Below are 13,000 nucleotides of genomic sequence, written 5' to 3' on the forward strand. Positions count from 1 at the left end.
CTGCAGCACATATGTGGCTAAAATACAAAAGCACTGTTGGAGAGAGTTTGCTGGAACACCCTCCTACCATTTTCCCACCTATTTGATGCACTATCAACAGGAGCAGGCACTCATATGAGACTGCACAAATCTGCTAATGAAATGTTGTTTTCATCATTCTGGCTTTATTGTACAGAGAAGACCACTGTGATAAAAAAGGGACACAGAATCAGGTTGCCTCAGTTGCCCTGTTAGTTGAGCTACTGTAACTGGTCACATATATGCCAATAGCAAGCAGTGAATGGGAGAAAAAACTTGTTAAGATTAATATTAAAGAAAGAGATAATAACAGCTAAGGCCTGTATGAGTCTGCAAGGAAACAAAGGGATTGGTGTGCACTGTCGAGCTGTTGTCATATGCTCTGTGCAGACTTTGGAAAGCTGTGCTAAAATTCCATCACATTTGGAGCATCTCAAAACTTTTGTGTTTTAATGGAAGGTAGAAGTACTCTGTTGCTTGGTAAGAGCTTTCTGGTCTGCAGGACAGGATTATTTTGGACAGGGTAGTGGAAGGAGAAGAAAAAACTTTTGAGATGTTGAAGGACTGTACAGTCCAGCATTTTTCTCCTGGTCCTAGGAAAGGTATTCCTCAGCCAGATATGAACACGTGCACGGAAATGTTAGAAAATCCAAATGCCGATCCAGAGTGCCATGCATCAGACTGGTAACAAAGAAGGGCTCCTACCTGATAGTCTGGCTTGGTGAAGTAGTCTAGGCTTGCAATATGATCCAGAAAAAGGTGGAACTCTGAAGGCATGTGTTTTAGCAGCATTCGGTGTTCATACTTTTCTTTTATCATGCCAACCTGCTCCTGTAAAAAAGAAAATATCTCAGAGTCAAGAATCTCTTCTATTGCTTCATATTCACACAGTCCTATCATTCCTAGAACGCGGTCTCTTCCTAGACCCAGGATTCTTCTGTGTGGTGTCCCTAGCAAAGCAAGGTTGATCACTGTAGGGAAAGATCAAACAGGAATTCTGAGTCAGAAACACTCTTCAGAAGCTGTCCCTTTAGTAGAGCCTTCTGCACAGCTGACCTATTTCTTTCCAGGGATTTTCTTCTCTAGCACAAAGTACTTCTAAGACAACATGAACAGTTACCTTTATTCTGTTTAACCTTCCAGGTGCAATTCCCATTTGTCTTGTTTGGCCTGGCAAAGCATTATCCCCCTGCCTTTCTAAAGGCTCTGTTTATTTGTCAAAAGGACAGGTCAGCCTTTCCACTTCTGTTGCTTGCTTTGCAACAATAAAGTCAAAGTCGCTTGATCAAATATGATTAACAACGTACATAAGAAAATGTCTAGCTACTCCAAGTGAGGGAAGATCCACACTGTGCATCAGGACACACAAAAGCAGGTTAGCATCTTGCAGCAAGATCTGATGAAAAGCAAGCTCTGGCTTTACCTCAGCAAAAAGCTGCACTAAGCTGCAGGAGGAATAAAGAGTGATAATAATGAAAATGTAGTACCTTATCTTAAGCAGACAGAAGGTTTCCTACCTTATCCTTGATCTTTCGCCATGGAAGCTGACCAACCGCAAACTCCACCAACATGTAAAAGAGCGACCAGAGATCATCGTGTCGACCCATCTCCTGGAGAAACGAGAGACAAAGACTGAGGAGCAAAGTTCCATGCTGCTCAGCAGTCCAGGTGTGCTCTCCAGATGAGCTACCTCATTTTAAAAAGCAGGAAGGGAAGTCATACTTCCCATTCATTGATTAAAGAAGCCAGATTAAAGACTAAAGATGAAATATCAAGCCCTTATTAAACCTGGTAATGTCAGTACAGTCACCCGACTAACCTCATTTGTTTTCATTTTTGTGAATATATCAGTTTTTATCCATACAGCAAAGCACAAGTTTTCCACAGGACTCTCCCTCACGGAGTATGCAGGAATGGAATATTTATTAATGGGATGTGGAATAACCTAGATTAAGAAAAAAGCCCAAACTGCATGCAGAAAGTATTTTTTATTATTATTTTTAAGCTAAGTATCTTTCAAACTCATTTCACAAGACAGCATTTACTCAAAGTCTCATCATTAAGCACTAAAACAATTTACAGATTTATAGCATTTCCACATACCGGTCTCCTCCCAGCCTAGCAAATGGGAAATTGAAGCACTGGGGGTTAAGGCCAAAATTGTCAAAGCACATAAAGTCATTTTGGCTGCTCAATATCCAATGCCTAGAACATAATTTCTCAGAATAGCACGCATTATACAGCGATTTTTGTGTCTAAATATACCTTCAGCTGATGCCAGCTACAGCTGGCACTATTCAGCTCTTCCAAAAATTATACCTCAGGTTTCCCAGTGTCTTCCAAGAAATAGCTTGAATTCATCGTGGCATTCAACTGCCCTTCCCACATCACACTTTCCACATTCTGCAGACCATAACTTGTTCTCCTAAAAAAACTTTGAAACTTCCTTATATGTCACAGGTCATCCTACAAACTCATCCCAGATAAGGCCAGACACCTGGAGGTAACGCAGGAGGGATGATAGATTCCATCTGGCAAGCACTTAGCAGCAGAGCCAGAGGACTTATGGTTCACTGTCTACACAGGAACATTGCTGAAATAGGAAAATGAGGGTTTTGAGAAGAATGTTGGATGAGACTTCTGGGAGCATTTAGAATGCAACAGGCCAGACACTACGTAAATAATGGCTCTTTTCAGGGAAAAATAAACCTAGCTTTCATTAGGTGGCTCTTCACCTGATGGCATGATGTTAATATTAAAAAGTCCAAGTGGAGAATGGATCTGGGGACCTGGCACTTGATAATTCACAGCCAAGTTCTGCAGAAACTAGCAGCAAGCAGCCTGGCACTTAACCTGATTTCCAATTTAATGTGGTTTTGTTGTTTTTTTTTTTTTTTTTTTTTTTTTTGTCCTTAAAAAGTGTCTGATAATGCAATAATTACAATTATTAAGGCTCCCAACTAGAGAGGATCCAGTAAATGAATCATAATTTTGGTTTTATAGTCAACAACCTTGATCACCTCATGGAATTAATCTGATATACTAACTTCTGTAGGTATCATAACAGAACTCGCCTCTTACTCCTCCGCTCCTGAGAACAGGTTTCTGAGGAGAAATAACCTTGCTGTTAACTCCTTATAAGCCAAAAATACTCACTCGGTTTTTGTGTGCATTCACTGAAGCGTAGCGGACCGTTCCTCGAAAGCCAGCAACATTGCGAGGCTGAAGGGAGACAACAGAAAATCTCAGAGACAGAGCAGATCACTAAATGCCCTGTGCAGCTAACTCCTGAGAACGTCTCCTCTACACTCTTATTTCATTTGTACCCAAGGGACACAAAGTTCTTATTGCCTTCACCTGCTCTAGCAGCCAGCTAAACAAACAGCGTTCTCCAATTCTGCATTTCTAGAAAATCCTATTTTACAGAGATGGCAAGGTGGTTACAGTGATAGGTTAGAATAGTAATAGTCTAGACACAGAGCTAAGAACGTTATCCAAGACCGTATTTTCCTTTTTAAACTCCAGGTCAAGAGAAAAGCCAGGAAAGCAGCACAGGTGCAAAACTGAGTCATGAATAAGAGGAGCTAAGCAAAGCCTGAGGGCAGCCCAGCCTAGTCAGGACAAGAACAGGGATCCCCTCCTCTGACATAGTGCAGGTGACCATACACGTTTGCTGACACTGCTTGTCAACATCCTCTGTAAATCTTACATAAATTAAGAACCTCTGACTTTCAGAGTTCTTGTGCTTGGTTTTTTTTTTTTGTTTGTTTGTTTTTTTTTTGTTGTTGTTGTTGGTTTTGTTTGGATTGTTTTTTTTTTTTTTTCCTCCTGATTCTTCCCAGTATGTCCTAAACCATGTATCTCTACTCTCTCTTTCTCTAATTCTTTTGTTCTTCATGTCCTCAGAAAGTGAAGACTTGATATAGTGGCCTTGGGAAGAAGGCCGTCCTCCTGTGACTATTCCTCCAAGCCAGAAGCTTTCTCTGTTCTGAGGACTGAGCAACACTTCCAACTATTTACACTGCTGCCTCCACAAGAACATTAGACCATGTGAGTCCACTTACTGAAGATGTCATTGTTCTGAAAAAAATGCATTTAAATAACGACATCCACCGAATCCTTTCAGTTTAGCCAGAAGCACTAGAATTGACAGCAGTGCTTTCAAAATTCATGTGGCAAAACCAGGTTCAGGCCCAGACATCTTCCATCATAAGGCTAAGCCTGGACAGAGAACTAAACGTATTCATAATTAAGATCTTACTCTTGTAGAAATTTGAGCACATTAATAACAGCTCTAATTGAGTAACCTGTCCCACTTAGGCCAGCTGATTCATGTTTGCTCTTCCAGCTGTGCCTATGCTTTCAGCATTAAGCCTAAAACTCTGTACTTTTATCCTCGGGCACCCTTCTGTCTGTTTAAATATGTACGCTTCAGTTGCTTCATTTTGGGTACAGAGATGTTGCTCTGAGTTTCAATACTCTCAGAAAGAATAAAACTTCAGATGTTTCTTAAACAAGTTCACCAGCACTGTACCACTAACACACACCTGAATGATGTATAATGCAGCTCTTAAGTTATAGTGACTTCAAGCAAAAAAAGCTACAAGTCTATCTTACAACTCCTTTACACCAATCAAATACTGCACAAGGAGGACCTGTATGTATATCTCATGCACTTAATGCAGCATTTAATCTTGCAGTACACCAGCCTGAGCTATATGCTACTTATTTAGCAGCAGGTAATAGTCAAGTTATTATATTCATGACCTCATTCCTCCTGGAGCATACATTTAGGATTCCTACTGACAAATGACTGCAAAATATTTTTCAGAATTCCAGGGAATTCACTGATGTGAGTTCCTGAAAAGCAGAATACTGGCCACTGGAATACATCTGTTGGAATCAGCCATCATCGTAAATGTCCTCTGCATATTCAAAAGCAAGAGAACATTCCTCTTTTCCATTATGAGTGGAAGCTAGTGTGTTTAGATACTTCTCAGGAGCCACAAAGTAAGAGCATATTGTGAACAATTCTAATGTGTAACCCTTAACATTCCCAGAACGAATACTGTTCAGTGTTTGCAGCCCATGGGAGTTTGTCTTTGATGTTGTTTCCCTTTTTCAATGTCTCCAGTTATCGACTGTGTATGTACTGAACCCAGTACCACGTGTGCTGGTTTCAGTATGGCTGGCAATGTCTCTGAAAATCTTTTTAGATCGATACTTACTATTTCTGGGAGACAGGCTATCTTTGCAGTCTTTAATTAGATCTGTTCTGAAACCAACTCTAGGCAGTTTGCAAATGCATTCCCCTCCTCTTTCAGAAGCAAACCAAAAGCCCAGCCGTCTTTTACCTGTGCATCTGTCCCACAGCCAGCATGAGCCTGCTCACCAAGCCAGTCCTGCAGCTGCACCAAAGGGCTCTCTCTGCAGGTCTCTCTCATGTGATACCTCAGCGCAGGGAGACCACTGCAACTGAGCAAGACTTTGAAACTGCTTTTACGGGACGTTTAGACCTTTGAACAAAGTAAGCGGATGCTAACTGTGTTAGCAGCACCTTTTTCTCATAGAGGTTTCACCTCTTTTAACCACCTTTCACTGCCCTGCCAGTCAGAAGGCAATTAGTCATGCCTTTTGCCAGTGTCACTAATCACTGCAATCAAATATTTCCATGGCTGTGGAGGTACCTTGGTTTTCATTCAGACAAACAGCTCCTGACTGAGTGTTTATTGTAGCACATGCTGTATGCCCAACTGTTATCAACTTTTCTTCTGAATTCATCAACACTAATTCTCCAGATGATTTCTTTACATACTTTGTTTCTTCCAGTTAATAAATTTCATCCCACCACTGCATTGCCCATCGGTGGGAAAGAGCCTGGATAAAGCATCCTTGCTGTCCACGTTTGACACAGAACTGCAATTGTGACAGTTAGGAACTTCAGACTGTGGGATCATGTATAACCCAACTGATTTGAATTCCAAAAAATGCTAACAAGGTAATAAGCTAGCAAGCTGAAATACAATTTTAAACCATACACGATTTATTTCTAAACTTTTCCACATCAGTATTACTATCAAAAATGCTCTCAGGGTAAAGTGTATCTCTTTCTGCATTCAGATTGTGTCTAGCACAGAGCTAAAGTAATTTATTACACAGAGCTGTCAGGGAGATGAGAGAGATATGAATTGTATTGCACTGTGCTAGAAGCTTGGTTTAAATGAGTTTTAGCTTGAGAGAATGTGTTAGAACACTACCACAGGGCAAAACTTCTACTCTGTGTTCCTTTCACTACATTAGCAATGTACACCACCTCACGAAGACAGAAATAGGTAACAAAATCCTGTATGAAGTGGATGCATTATTCTAAACTGAGCTCTTTCACACCCATCAGCTTTTCATAATTCTCCAGTTCAAATACTCATGATCATTTGTAGTTCAAGTGCCAACAGTGTCTCCCTGATGATTCACATGAAGTCTGTCTTTCCTGTATACGCTCCCTTTATTTCAGGAGTGCTCATATTTCCTCATGAATCTGAATCCCTGCTCCTTACACCACGTTCATACATAGAGATTAACATTTTTCCTCTTGCCCCACTGGTTCCTAGATAGATATTTTGAACGTCCCAGTTTCCAGCTTCCTTCCTAAAAAGTTATATCTGGATGCCAGTACTTTCCTCCTGCCATTTCTTATGCCCGTGGTACCCTCATGGAACACAACCGCTGGTTCTTCCCCAACTTTCTGGAAGCTTGTGCAAACACCTCATGAGATCCACCACCTTTGCCCATGGCAGGCCTGCTGTCACCTAGGAACATTAACCCACCTCTTCTGGAAACAGGAAAAGGATTTCCGGCAGTAAGAAAATGAAAAGAAAGTTAGTGCAGATTGGAGAGAAGGTGGTGAGGGGAGAGAGGAAGTGCCACAGATCATGGGCAGCACTTGGAGATATATCTTGGATTGAAATGACTTGTTGGAAAAGTTGTGATAAGAAGGAAAAGTGAAAGGAAGCTCTAACTAAACTAAAAGGAAGTATCTCTGTGACTTCTAGGAATCTCCTCCTTCCGTCAGTTAGGCTCAGGGGGGAGACGCAGGGATATGCGTCTCCACCTCTTTGGCGGTGTCAAATTTTGCATCTCGTATATGGATTTTGACTTGCTAATTTAAACAGCAGCACTTTGTAGAGTCACTAATGACAGCAGCATATTTTATCCCAACGGGGAGTTAGAAATGAAGCTGGAGCCAGAAATATAAAGTAACTCCCCACCCCTTGCCTCTGCAGCCACAGAAGTGACAAGTTTCTGGCACCACCCAAACGCCTGCCAGCCCCTCAGGCAGTATCCCAAGTGTTCTAGGGAACCCTCTGTATCACCTTTGGGTAGCTGTCATGATCCTGCTGAAAAACAAACATATCATGAGGGAAAAAAGAAAACCAGGTGTAATTCAGACTCCCATATATAACAAAAGCACAAAACAAAATGAAAACCCAGAAGCATGGTGATGGCTCACTCACAACTCATAGCAGAGATGGTTACGAGCAGCGGATGGGTAGCCAACGCATCAAACACAGCCTCAAAAGAAGAGCCCAAAAGAACTGTAAAACAGAGAGAAACCCAAAGAAAAACATGATAACAACAAAATGAGAAAAAAATTAAACAGAAATGAATTAAAAAACAATTCAGTATTGTATCCCTCCAGAAACCCGGGTCTCGTGTTCAGCTGTTGCCATCTCCCAGCATCCTTCCCAGGGCTGCTGGCCCTTGCTGTACGTAGTTTAATTTAGACACAAAGGGCTGAGTGAGCCTGTGTGGCCTGTGAGTGCTCTGTAAAGTGGTGAGAGGGGTCCCTCTAGGGACTAACTTCCCCCTGCTCACACATCACACCTAACAGTATAAAAACCAAAGTTGAGAGCAGAGATGCATGCAGCTTAACCACAGGTCAGCTGTGTGGTTCTACCGTGATCTTCCTTCCTAAAATTATTTGATACCTACCCCTCCCTTCCTCCCCCAATCAAACTGATCTAATAACCAGCAAGGGGATTTGCTTTTTCTCATCTCTTGCCCTTTTCACCCAGAGCAATTCCTAACATTAGAGCACAAGTTTCTAAAAACGAACAGAGATGCCCCCTTTCCCATTTGAATTGTCATGGGTTCCCACCCAAGATATTTGGCTTTTTCTGCAACCACCACCTTGCTTTCTCACCAGCAATCTCCACACAATCACTGGCTTGCCAACTTTACAGGCTTCACTGCTGCCAACTTCAGGCATCTTCCTCTTCCCTGATGACTGCTGCAGTGCTTCACCTAGAAATAGCGGGGTCTCTGCTGTCTATGGTGGGATGCAGCTTCGTGGTTTAAGAGAGAGCAGAATGAAAGTCAGTGCTGCTTTCGGGCCACGTGAGCAGTCACCGTATCTTAAGATGCGAATTGCACAGTATGGAAACACGAGGGCCACCCTGATCACAGGAAAGAGCTAATGTTATATACAACCTTAAAAAACTCAGTCCAGTAAACTGAGGAAAGCCCTCGGCTGAGAGGTACTTATTCCAACAGAAATCAACTAATCAAAGGCAATCAACCCAGCGGAGTTTCTTATTTGAGTCTCAGTATTCCTCTTCCCTAAAAATGTGCAGGTTCCAAGAATGCCACAGATTTTGCGTGAAATTTAGTTTTGAGAAAGTTACTTAATAGTCTCCTACTATTCTTTCCAAAGCAAAAGATCGGAAGGACATGAGTTAAAATGCTGTATTTTCTTCTTTACTTCAGGAGAATTCAAAATTTCCAATGGATTTTAACATCAGACAAGACCACAGTAATAATTTTGTCTTTCTGAACAGCATGCTCCAACCTTCTCATTATGCAATTCCTGCGCCAGAACTTGCGCTGGAGATGAAGATGCCTTTCTCACATTAGAAACATGGCTAAGAATGCGCATTTTTAAATCAAAAGCTTATTCCAGCTATAATCCTATTATTCAATTACCATTTGATTCTTAACAAGAGAATTTTGGCCTCAGAGCTGCACTTGTTTCTTACATGCATGGTCCTATAGGGGAACAAGCAGCACACAACATCCCCAAGGAAATCGTGGGGAGTGAGTGCTAAGTAAGGAAGAGAAGTTTTTCATGTACTGTAACACAGAGCAGGGGAACCACTGGAATGGAAATGCTTTGGAGAGCGTTGTAGAGTGTTAGTCACATCTTACTTGGGATTTACAGCTCATAATTTTTTTTCCTGGAGTCAGATGGAGAATATGGTCCTTTTCTACCAAAAGGAAGAAGACAAAAGACAGTGGTGGCAATCACTGAGGTGAAGCAGAGCTAAGTTCAAATCTCCCCACCCCTTGGACAGACATGAAAACCACACTCCCTCCAGAGTACACCCTCCCCCCTAAGCCATAGGGTGCTTTGAGATGCAGGTCTAAGAACATCCATGTTGAAAAGAATCCCTTTTGTATGGAATAATTGAATATTTATTACCAAGAGAGAGAAAGTATATGACAGGCACTCTGTAACCTGGCAGCAAATGTACTTACCCGAAGGAGGGGAGTCTTGACCTGCAATCCAACTCAACACTCACTTGCCCAGGGACTGAAGCCCCTGCTCCCTCCCCACTGGACACAGTAACTGTTTTCTGTTGCTCTGTCTGTAGTCCAGTGGGAAGAATAATCAGAGCTTCACAGCGGAACGGCATCGACCAGAAGGAAGGACACATTCAGACATACCATATCCCCCCTGCAGCTTGGCAGTAAAGGCACTTGGAAACGGAAAATGGGATCTCAGTTCCCTGCAGGCACATATGGGATTTGAGCCTGAGCTGTCCTTCCATTTCCCTCACCCCTGTAGCACAAGAGCTCCAACCAGAGAGCTGCTACATAAAATAAAACCACCAACAACCTGAGGTAGATGATCTGAGATCACCCTCACTGAACCAGGGCTTCCAGGAGAGGAAAGCAAACAGCTAGTTATAACAAGATACAGGAGTCACTGCTTGCTAACAGATTTTCAAATCCATCAGCCAGTCTGCTTTTCATACATTTAATTTAAACTGCACTGGCCTTCTGTAGTTGTAATGTTTTAAACCAGAACACGAACTCCCTTCTCGAGCCCAAATTTGCTGCTCCAACAAGTAAAGCAACACTGAGAACCTTTATGTAATTTCCAGGATGATGTGTTTTATAACTAACCCATTCGCACAGAAATGGCATTTCTATAATATATTAAATGTGCAATATTCTTAAAGACCTAGGTCCATTTTTTTCCCTTTTCCCCATCTCTGTGTGAACCAGTGTGACTATGCTGTGTTTTCAGCCTTTTCTCTGATTACCTTTTTACAATACAAAGTTTGATACAAAAATTATATCCCTTCCTAAGCGAATATAGTACTCCAAGTACTACAGATCCACCAATCTCTTTATTCTACGGCAAAATGTTAATCGCCTTCATAACATTACAGCTTTACATATATTTCAAGTACATAAGTACATAGCAAGTATAAAACCTACTGAGCTTCTGAGTATTTGGGGTCCTAGAATGTAGAAGTTAATGTCCTTTGTGTCATTTTATAGCTCATTTTCCACTGGGGGGAAAACTACTTACTAGGAAAACGTACCATACTCTCCTCTTCTAATACATTGTTCACTGCAGCAAAGTTTATTTTTAGCACTGTGCACAGACATTTGGAAAATAAATACCTTTTTCCCAGTTGGCTGACACATTCCTGCAGCCTTCACTGTGCTCATCTAAACAGGCTGTGCACTGTCCTGCCTACACCTTGCTGCCCGCTGATTCACAGAGCCCCCCTTGCACGTGTACAGTATCTTCAGCAAGGCACTGCAAACTACTGCAGTGCAGTCTGAGCCACGAGGAGATTGAGATGTAATCAATGGGCTGCAGCTGACTAAGCTAAAAAAATGCTTGCTGAGCATATCAGCCCAGTGTGAGATCCTGCAATCGGAGAGAGACTCCAGGAAGAACACAGCCTCTCCTGTATTTTCAAACACATAATTAAGACCAAGCTGCTAAACCCTTGACCACTTTCAGTTAATATTTGTGGGAATATTTTTGTGAAGGCAGGATGTCACCATCAGAGGAAGTATAATGCTTTCTGTACTGAATGTTAGTGACAAAACTAGCAGACCTGAACAAAGACCAGTAATGATCATGGAGTTATTGTCCAAAACCTGACCTACATAGCACAGAAGACCTTCATGACTCAGAACACCTTCACTATACAAGCATCTGTTGTTCATCACATTATCTGTATAAGAACATTTATGTCTGTTTTCCCCTCCAAGTTAAAATTGTTGTCTCAGCCTTAGTTATCCATATCAAACACATTCTGCTAGTCTAGCTCTCTGCTATAAAAATGCAAGATGAAAATTTTGACTTGTGCGCTTTCTATTGAAGATACTTCCACAAATTTAAAAAAATCCAACTTTTCAATTCCTTCCCCAATTGCTTAGCTCTGTTGTCCTAAAATGTGCATCGACACTGACTACTCACACTGCTGCAATGCAAAGGTGGGTTGTATAACCAGGATATCACAGTGAATAAAAGTGTTCCTGTCTCTATCTGAAACATGGCAGAAGGTTGCATCTAGAGGAAATAATAATTAAATCCCTAAAAAAGCTCTCTGCATCCTGTAATATCAATTTTCTTATGGAAGGTCTTGGGATCAACCCCAAAATGGACTTTTTTTGTGGGAGGGGCAGAAAAAAAAAGAATTCACAGAGAAAATTAGACCTGTTTCTCAGAAGAGTGCCTCTCTGCATCTGAAAGCGCTTATTAACTAGAGCTGAACTAACAGACACCCTCCATAAGCCATCTCTTCTCAAGCAGATCTCCAAGCCTTCCGTGACTTTGAAACACACGGCGTGAACTACTGCCCACTTCAAACCCACTGGGGTGGGAACCCTCGTGCTGATGACAACGTACCTAACGCATCAGCGTTAACCACATAAAAAGCTATGCTTCCTTGCCACTAAAGTTAGCACAAACCCTGGGAAAGATCCCATGGAGAAAAAGGTATTGGGGGGTGTGGGAGTGTTAAAGAACGTAAGCCTGAAAAACAAGGACAGTGGCCTTGGATGAGGCAATGGGATTGCCTGAGGTATTAAGAGAAGGACAAACTGCTTCCTAAATATCAGTAACCTGGACAAAGGTCAGATTGGTCCAAGACATCACTGTGCCCGAGCTACTTATATTTCCCAATTTTATTCTCCAATGAGGCAACAATGAGATGAAACTATTCTGCAGGAAGACCACTGATATGGTAGAGAACACCAGTTCTTTCTTCTGGCTCTATTTTTTAAGTGTTTCTAAACACGTTTTATATTTACCCATTTTCCTGCTGCTGGGCTAGTTTGCCTGCAATCACAAAGTGGAGCTACTACAAAAATCTCAGAGGAGAGGGCTTAAAAGGTAAAGCACCCTAAAGCAAGCTCTTTTAATAGTAGATGGCAGAGGTGGCCTATGCCCACAACTGCTGCTAGCATCACACTACGACCAACACAAGGAGAAAGGCTCTTTGCAAGAACAAGGCCAACAGATACTCAGTCCAACTCTGATCAGTCTAAAGTTTTCTCTCAGGTACGCTATGAGAACTCTGAAAAGCCACCCCCATCTCATCAAGGGTCACAGCAGTGATCTCTGATTTGTCCTGTATTCCTTTCCCGATAACTTCTGATGTTTGAACACCTGAAAGCCCATGTTTTCACGAAGCTACTCCGTAACATCAAAGCCTCCCTTACCAGCAATACCTGTCAGCTCGGAGGCTGCTATCATACAAGTGAAATTAGAGCTCTTCTCCCCCCGCCTCCACCACGAGCATCACCTTTTATCCACACAGAATTTCACCTGCCGGTTTATAGCACACACCCCCCCTGCCCCCATTTTCTACAGCTGGCCCTTACCGTTACCACAGCACACTCTCCCATCGCTGCTGTTGAGGCCAGTCTCTGACCGGCACACACGCTGTCCTGCTCT

At 42.1% G+C, this 13,000-nt stretch overlaps 1 protein-coding gene across 5 annotated transcripts in view; it reads right to left on the minus strand.

Moving 5' to 3' along the window:
* Positions 1 to 13,000, minus strand: part of TTBK1 (tau tubulin kinase 1) — a 106,321-nt gene that overhangs the window by 42,466 nt on the left and 50,855 nt on the right. For 4 of the 5 annotated variants that reach the window (XM_042789603.1, XM_032994066.2, XM_042789602.1 and 1 more), the window contains exons 7-9: positions 3,175 to 3,240; positions 1,536 to 1,628; positions 724 to 849 (exon numbers count right to left, since the gene is read on the minus strand). In XM_042789603.1, the coding sequence (XP_042645537.1) occupies positions 724 to 849; positions 1,536 to 1,628; positions 3,175 to 3,240 (285 nt within the window). Of the gene's footprint in view, positions 1 to 723; positions 850 to 1,535; positions 1,629 to 3,174; positions 3,241 to 7,529; positions 7,557 to 13,000 lie in introns of those variants that run through there. The other variant, XM_042789605.1, reaches the window with a different exon arrangement.

This window comes from Tyto alba, unplaced genomic scaffold (assembly GCF_018691265.1).
Source record: "Tyto alba isolate M040663 unplaced genomic scaffold, T.alba_DEE_v4.0 Super-Scaffold_16, whole genome shotgun sequence".
Classification (NCBI taxonomy): Eukaryota; Metazoa; Chordata; class Aves; order Strigiformes; family Tytonidae; genus Tyto; species Tyto alba.